This window comes from Myripristis murdjan, chromosome 24 (genome assembly GCF_902150065.1).
Source record: "Myripristis murdjan chromosome 24, fMyrMur1.1, whole genome shotgun sequence".
Lineage (NCBI taxonomy): Eukaryota > Metazoa > Chordata > Actinopteri > Holocentriformes > Holocentridae > Myripristis > Myripristis murdjan.
The window spans coordinates 19,281,801-19,290,138 of NC_044003.1; the positions used below are offsets into that span (position 1 = coordinate 19,281,801).

The 8,338-nt window shown below is 38.3% G+C and overlaps 1 protein-coding gene across 1 annotated transcript in view; it reads left to right on the forward strand.

The window, feature by feature from the left end:
• Nucleotides 1–8,052, forward strand: part of cnih3 (cornichon family AMPA receptor auxiliary protein 3) — a 73,492-nt gene extending 65,440 nt beyond the window's left edge. Inside the window, 1 exon segment of the mRNA XM_030047279.1 lies at nt 7,877–8,052. Within this exon segment, the coding sequence (XP_029903139.1) occupies nt 7,877–7,904 (28 nt within the window). The 3' untranslated portion in view covers nt 7,905–8,052.
• Nucleotides 8,053–8,338: the final 286 nt, after the last annotated feature.

Genomic DNA, 8,338 nt, shown 5'->3' on the forward strand with positions numbered 1-8,338 from the left:
GTTTTCACAGCTACCGCTGTCACTGATGTCAGCAGAGGAAACATACATTTTCATTTTCATTTCCAATACAATTAAACAACATTACACAGCACAATGATATAGTTATTAGTGTATTTCTACTGTGTGTTGAGAACTGAGGGAGTCTGGATTTGACTTGTTTTTCTTTTCTTTTTTTTCACCAAAATTGAAGCGCATTAAGCACAAAATACCTTTCTGTAAATATTCAGAAAATTACATATTTAATCTCTTGACAACACATTGATACACCATCCATGTCACAATGTTGGCTATAACCTACAGCTGTAATATGAGGTATGAGTTACTGTGTGGTATTTTAAAATAGCAAGACAATAATGTGCTCCCTCCTGGCATGGTATAGTGATAGTAATTATAATAAGAAAACAACAATAATAATAATTATAATAATAGCAATAGATTTGTGTAGATAGCTTATCTGTATTCATACCAAAAAATTAGATGATGAATTCAAGTTGTCATTGTTGTAGGAGCAGAAAGCAGCCTTCTCATGACTCTGAGGAACAAATCTTTAGTGAAAGAGGGAAATGATGAATTTCTGAGGAGTTGGGTGATGATTTTAAGTCTCTAGCTGTAACTTTGTCCACATAAACTTATCATTGCCAGAAGACACCGAGCAGGGTACCCTACAGTATTAAGACTGATTAACTACAAAAGACGGTGTCCCAAGAGTCACTTTGCCTCAGCTGGGTTGAATGTGGCTTGCCAGGGCTAATATTACTATTGTCACAAAATGGGCAATTATAATGGGTGTTCACAAATTTGCCAACATTTTAGATTCTTCCATTATTTGAGTGGCACATATGAGGAGTAAACCTGGCTACTGTTTTTTGGTTCTGCCTTGGACACCGGTGCTCATGTGGGTGTAAACTGAACGGTCGTCTTGAACTCGATCATCTTGCTTCTCCATCTCACTCCATGCTGTCCTGATCTAGCTCATTTTGGACTGGATCTGCTGTTTCAGAGGACACGAGCAACATCAGCAGCAGTGAGTTACTAATCAGTGCAGGGTGATGGTCCATTCACTTTCAGTTCCATCAAGTCCAAGTTCAATAATCTTAATATGATTCCTCTGTTATCTACAGCTTCACAAAGACACTGGCTATGTTCATACACAATAAATGAGTGAGGATGGTGTCCACTTTTGAGCAGCAATGGTGTCCAATTTTGAGCAGCAATCCAAAGCTGAAAAAATGTTTTGAAGGATGCACAGTGTCTTTGTGATTCATTATGGATGCTCTCTCTAGCTAATGTGCTTCCAAACTCCTGGAACTACTTGCCGTCCTAGAACGGCAGTTCTTTGAAAGAAAGTAGTTCTACCAGTTTGTAAGTAAGATGGCTGGAAAGAATGTTAATTGTAAATCACAAACAAATGTGTGTCATCCACCCTTCAAAACTGTTTTCAGCTTTGGGTTGCCACTCAAAATTGTGTTGGTTGCTGGACCAGTTCATTTTGCAGGGGAGGGAGTAGACGGGTTAAACGTGGATGGCCAAATACATTTGCATGGAGCAGAAAAAATTACTTTTAATTACGACTCATTACCATCTCTGCTAATGCCCTGTTGAGCTGGGTTGCTCATAAAGTATAAACTTGGGTCATTATCATCAAGTTGTAATATTTACACGCATTGACCCAAAAGCAGGTTAATAATGGAATTCTCATTATATGTAAATATAGCTACTGACAATAATTTATATTTATCCAATATTAATTGAGTTTTAGTTTTGATTTATCCATCAGATTGGTTGAATTGGAAGTGAATGGGCTTGAAACCTGCTCTGTGGGGTTTTCTTGGCTTGTGATACTGACCCTCCTTTTGCACTGCCTCAATTCCCAACCCAAAGATCCTTCACACCCTTCCAAAAAATCTTACATGCAAGCATTGATGGATGCATACACACAGACACACACAGACACACGCACACACAAACACACACACACACACACACAATGAAATTGTGCATGCCCTTACAGACACACACAATTTAACACAATGTCTCTCTGGCTCACCTCCACACCTGGATGACGGGCAATTTAAAATCCTTTTTGGGTGCTCAGTCGAGCTTGTCTGGTGCAGATGATCCACTGGAATTGCTGTATGATTCTTTATTTTGTTCATCTGGCAATGCCAAGAAGATGAAAGCAAAAGCATAAAGGGCATCCAACAGACCTGGGCAAAAATATATATTTGCTTGATGGTTTCAACCTTTTGAAGTCAAGTCAAGGTTTGCTACAGTATCTAAATCGAATGGTACCCTTGTATTTTACTCTATTTTGTTTTTATTTTTGTTAATACTTTAGTAACGCTCACCCAGCCAATTACAAACTGTAACTATATAGTAAGTCTGGTGTTAACCAATGGAAAGGTAGTATACAATAACACTGCTAGAACTTAAAATCTCCATACTACAAATTGCAAGTACTGAAATATACCTACCATTATTGTTTTGTATTGTTTTGTATTATTGTAGCGTTAAAGTACTTTTCCAATACAGTACTTCAGTATACTGGCTGTTGCAGTGGAACAAAGCCATTGTGGCATATGGCTTTTTTATATTTTCAAATTGAATTTAATTGCAACCTTGAGATTACTCCATCCCATTACTAACTGGCTTCTATTCCAGATATGTTAAAGCTATACAGTGGTGGCCTTAAGCATCTGGGGGCCTGTTTCAAGAGCTAATATCCTTCCACCCCACCCCCCCTCCCTCTAGGAAAAAAAAAAAAAAAAAAAAAAAAAAAAAAAAAAACATGAAAGAAAAAAAGAGGGAAAAATTATGCATTATGCAGTTTCAGCATCATGGACATTTCAACAAAAAATAATCCAAACAGTTCCCTTAATGAAAAACTGAAACAATGACATTTTGCTGTGGTATGACCAGAAGCCTTCTTGGCAACTAATCCTAATTTAATAGCACTTTGTGTTATCTATCAGCTACCATAAAACAGCTTAAACAGTTCTCTCTCAAATTCAATTAACAACGAAGGCAAAGCCATATTTTGCCTGGGAATGAAAAGTGTCTGAAACTACTGGTAGTTTACAATGAATTGTGCTTCACACTCTTTCAGGACCAAGGACAGCTCACGTCAGGCCTGGAGAGTGAAAAAGAGCACGAGAGACAAAGAGGGGAGAGAAATGATTAGTGGAGAAAGAATAAGTGGGCTATTGCCTATAAACATTGACTGAAAGAAGTAGAAGTAGTAAATTATTATTATTTACTATTATTTTTATATAAATATATAGATGTAGATATAGATTTTAAATGATTTAATTTTTGGTTTATAAAAAGAAAATGTAGATGAATGGGTGAATCTTGCATGTCAGTCGGGGGACCTTTCGGGGGTGGGGCAGGTGAAATAAAACCTTGGGTGCCAATGAAGTTGGATATACTGTGATAATGTTAAGGTTAAGTTCTGCTTTCACAGCAGAAATCATTTTGTAATATATTTGTTGCCACTTTAAAAAACTGTGGCTTTCAAACTCATCAGTTCCATTGTAAATGCAGCTTTCGAGGGAGGTAAATTCATGAGGTGACTAATGAAGTATTTTGCCCAGGTCTAAGAGAGCCAGATGCAATTCCTATTATAGCTTGATTCCAGGTGATTTTTTTTTTTTTTTTTTTTTTTTTTTTTTGCCGTGCCTCCTTCCTCAGCAGTTGATCCTCCTGATCTTGGATGAAAATGAAGCCCTGCCTGACTGCTGGAAGGTCCCTCAGAGTGTGACCTTTACCCTCTAACCTCTCACCTTTCTTCTTTTTTGTCCTCCTGAACCTCTTGTTTCTGTCACAGGGATACAGAATTATACAGAGTTGATATAGCTTTCCTGTTTGTGGGATGAATACAGAATTTCTGTTGCACTCCTCCACTCTATGTGACCCACTGGTCCTGATTGTATTGTTGGATGCTGCCTGCACTGGATTTGCTGTACTGCCTCCATTTAAAAGTCTAACCTGTTCTTCTAAGTCTTCATCTCTCTGCATTCTTCCCTGGCATGTAAACCTGCCCCTCACACTCACACACACACACACACACACACACACACACACACACACACACATACACACACACACACACACACACACACGCATGCACGCACGCACACAGAGAGTAGTCTTTTGCTGTTTAGCATCATCCATATATTAAAATCTCACAGTCTCCACTTAATGGGAAATTAAATCTTGAGTCCTGTGGCCTCACCCTCCCAATTACACTGGCAAGTTTAGCCTCGGCTCATTAGCCAAACAGACATTTAAAGCTAATGGAACAGGAAACAAGCGACATCTGTCACAAAAGGAGAGCGCGCAATATAAAATGTTTATAGGAGGCAGGGGTGCAATGGTATGGCCTCCTCCTTGTTAGTACAAATTATGGCATAATTCCCATTTATTTTAGGGAAAGTTTGAAGTTAAATCAGTGTTTTACCAAGGTATAGCTTTCATAATCTAGACCAGTATTTCCCAAAATGGGACCCAGGGACTTCCAGGGGTCCTTGAGAGCGTCACATATATATTTCTGCTCTACTCCTCCTCATCATATTTTTAAATATAAATCAAAAAGAAACAATTATATTTTTAACATAATAAATTGCCTGCAACTTTTTTTCAATGGTTTTTGGAAAGATGTTTCCAGGAAAAATCAATTAGTGGCCAAAGAAAATATCAATGATTTTTCCTGCATAAATTGTTAAGACAGTGAGAGTGAAACTAGTATTTCTATCTGTTCAGCTTGAATAATAGTCCACTGAAACGATGAGATTATATAGTGTAAAAATGCACTAATTTATTTGCCTAAAACTAAGACAGCTGTGATTAATAATCGTGATTACAATATTTAGCTCCCTCTTTGCGGCATCATCTCTTATAACAACTCATATTTTAGCATATATTATGTTTAGTTAATGTGTAATTAGGCTATGGAAAAGGAAGGAGCTGTAGTTTAAAAGCCTACAAGTAAATCCACTAATGATGAATCCCGTCCTCAAAGCCCCTAATGGTCGGAAGTTAGGTCCCTAGGGAAGAGTCATGCCCTCCTCTCTCTCTCTCTCTCTCTCTCTCTCTCTCTCTCTCTCTCTCTCTCTCTCTCTCCCTCACTCTCTCTCTCACTGTCTCCGGTCTTTGTCCATGGATATTCATGCGTCAGCAGAGTGGACTTAGTCTTCACGCCAGCAGCAGAGATAGCTGAGGTGTTAGGTGCTTGGAGGGGCCTTATGGACGAATACAAATGCTTTGAATGGAGACTTGCTGTCAGCAGTGTGCTCCTCTGTTCTTGTCAAGTCACAGCTCAGCCAGTGAGCAAAGTGTTAAAACCCCAATCTGTGATATTTGCTGTTGCTGTTCTTTGATGCAAAGCCTTAATTTTAGCAGGAAAGGACACTATGAGAGAGAGAGCTCTCTTTTCCAGGTGCACACCCTGTTTACAGACTTCGTTGAAGATGACTTTATCATATTATAAAGAAAACCATCTCCTTAAAAAGGTTCACTTGTTTGCAGAATGTACTAATCTATACTTTTTATGGCTTCATAAAACATCAAACACCTCATGCTCAGCTGCCATACATTATTACTCCTTGTATCACGGTGAGTGGGAAAAAAAATGTTGTATGCATAAGCTTTTGGATCTCTTGTCAAATTTTCTCCTTTTGCATTTGATCGTAAACATTAAATCTGAACCAAATGAAATAGAGGAATACAATAGAACAGAACAGAGCAAAATAAAAATTGAATACTCTATTGTCCATTGCAGAAATTTTCTTTAACTAAGCATTATTTGCCAACTAGTATCACTGATTTCCCAATTTGATTCTTTTTGCTACTTATTGAGGATATTAAATTGCATGTTTCTACTCATGTATAGTTGTTGTGCATAATCCTCATAGGAAAGGTCAGGGAATTATATAAATTCTCTGGTGAAATCTGGGAATATCAGGGAACTTTACCCAGAGTATGGGTCACATTACAGGACTGTACCAGAATGTGTTTCACAGTTTGTTTTCTACATATTCATTGCTTTACATGGTGTTCATCAGGTGCATTCAATGGTGGCATTTTTCCACAGCTGGGGACTTTAATGAGTTGGGCGTAAAAAAAAAAAAAAACAGCAGAAACATGCCAGGAAGGATTTTTTTTTTTTTTTTTTTTTTACATTTTTAGGCCATGGTAAAGACCTAAAACTGTAAAATTACTCCAGTAACTTTTCCCATGCTATTCGTGGTAATAATGTTAATGCAGTCAGCACCAAAAATGCATGATAAAAGCATTTTTAGCATTTTTTGTTTGAGGGGTCTTAGTGTAGGGATTTTGTACTTTCATTCCTTGCAGTTGTGTGGTCAGGGATATCTAATAAAAATCTGTTAGAGTGTGGTGATGCTGCTCAGTCCTTCCACTCAGCTGGCGATTGCATATCGGCGTATTGAGACAATTCAGATCACTTCTGATTCAGATCTTGAAACTGATTCAACAAATACTCCTTATGACCTATATCCACTCTGAGCTGGGTAATTTTAATTTATTTTTTCCAATTTTTATCCAATTTGTCCTTCTGTTGCCACTGGTGTGTTCAACCAGCAAAAACAGATCATTTTTAATGTCCATTCTATCCAAAGTGTATCAAATTTAATATGTCAGTTTAGCACTGTAGTGAGGACAGGGAAATAAAGGGAATTTGTGAAACACTTTTGTCTATTTTTTGGTCTTGATTTTGACATCCTGCCTTCAGCTCAGTTAGCGCCACCATCTGTTTACACTGGATAACAGACAAATGCAGCTATGACACCTCCTCTGTAAACAGCAGGAACATCATATAGTTCATCAGAGGAATGTGCTCGCCCAGTAGAGTAGCTGTCACTGTTTTTGTGTCTTGTTGAATGCATCAGTGTGAACAGAGAACTTTTTGAAAATGCCCTTGTGTGGCACAAATGCACAATTTTCAAATTTACCTGGCTAAGCGTGGATATAAAGTAAACTACATTCATTTGAAAAGAACAAAAAATCTATTTTATGTATGTATCTGATTCTGGCATATTCATGAACAGTAGTTACTGAGGACTGTGGCACCACTATGGAATATTTAGAACCAAAAGGTTTTGCTAGCTGCAACCAAATACACCTAAAAAGTGATTACTTTAAAGATGCTAAGTGTGTGATTACTACTAGAGGTTACAGCATAAGGCCATGACATGTCAGTGGCCTACAGGCCACATTTTAAAATGTCCAAGTGTTTGTCCTAAAGAGGAAGAGAACAATCTCCTGGTGGTGAATAAAACACCAGATCACGTCATCAAGAAGCTTTTTTACTTACCTCTTGCCTTTGATATCCAACCTCATTCTTCAAAGTGGCATTAAATATAAAACCTGCTTTCAGTGGCCAAGATAAATAAAGCATGTTCATTCTCCATTCACTCCTTAGCAGTGTCATTATATAATAGGTGGCGGTTTAGAGTGGGAGATCTTTTGTCCTATTATATTGAGAGGCCCATGTTAACATGAAAGTCTGCTTTTGAGTTTCAAACTTTCAAGTAAACAAATAGACTTCCCATTAAATCTGGAAGAGGCTCAGACAGTAATACTGAGATGAATCAGCCGGAAAACTAAGTATGGATCAATGAAATGTTTGACAACGTAACCGCTATGCATGCATGCACGCACACACATTAGTGGCTGAATGCTTTCCCTCCTGAATGCAATGTTGGTTCAAACAGTCCGTTAGATGATTCGGTAGTTTGTTTTTAGCAATGTTTGCCTTGTCACCATCTGTCTGCCCGTCCAATCACAGAACTGTTGACTCACTTCCTATTTCTTGTTTCTTCTTCTTCCTCTTCTTCTTCTTTTTCTTGTGTTTCAGTATGATCTACTCCTTGGTTACCTCATAACAACTGATCTGTCAGCGCCTGAGAAAAAAAAAAAAAAAAAAAAGAAGGGAAAAAAACTGGATACATACACCGCAGACTCGGTCTGGAATTCAAAGCTTGCACACAAAAAGAAGAAATTTCAAATAAAAGAAGATGAACTCTTTTTAGCTGTGAGGCCAAAACCATTGGGGGAGGGGGGTGGGGGTGGGGGGGTCAAAGCTTCTTTCCCATCTGGACCCCAAAAGAAGGAAGGACATGTTTTCGAAGCAAAGGCGGGGGGAAGAGACGCGGTTCAGGTTTGCCTTCCCACCCAGTTTTTCGCCCTCTCCTCCTCTATATACTGTATATAGAAACTACAGACTAAAGCCACTACTGTTTACAGTTTGACTGGTCATAGAAAGACCCGAGTTAATCACTGCCTGGCCAATGTTTGTACCACACACACACATCCACAG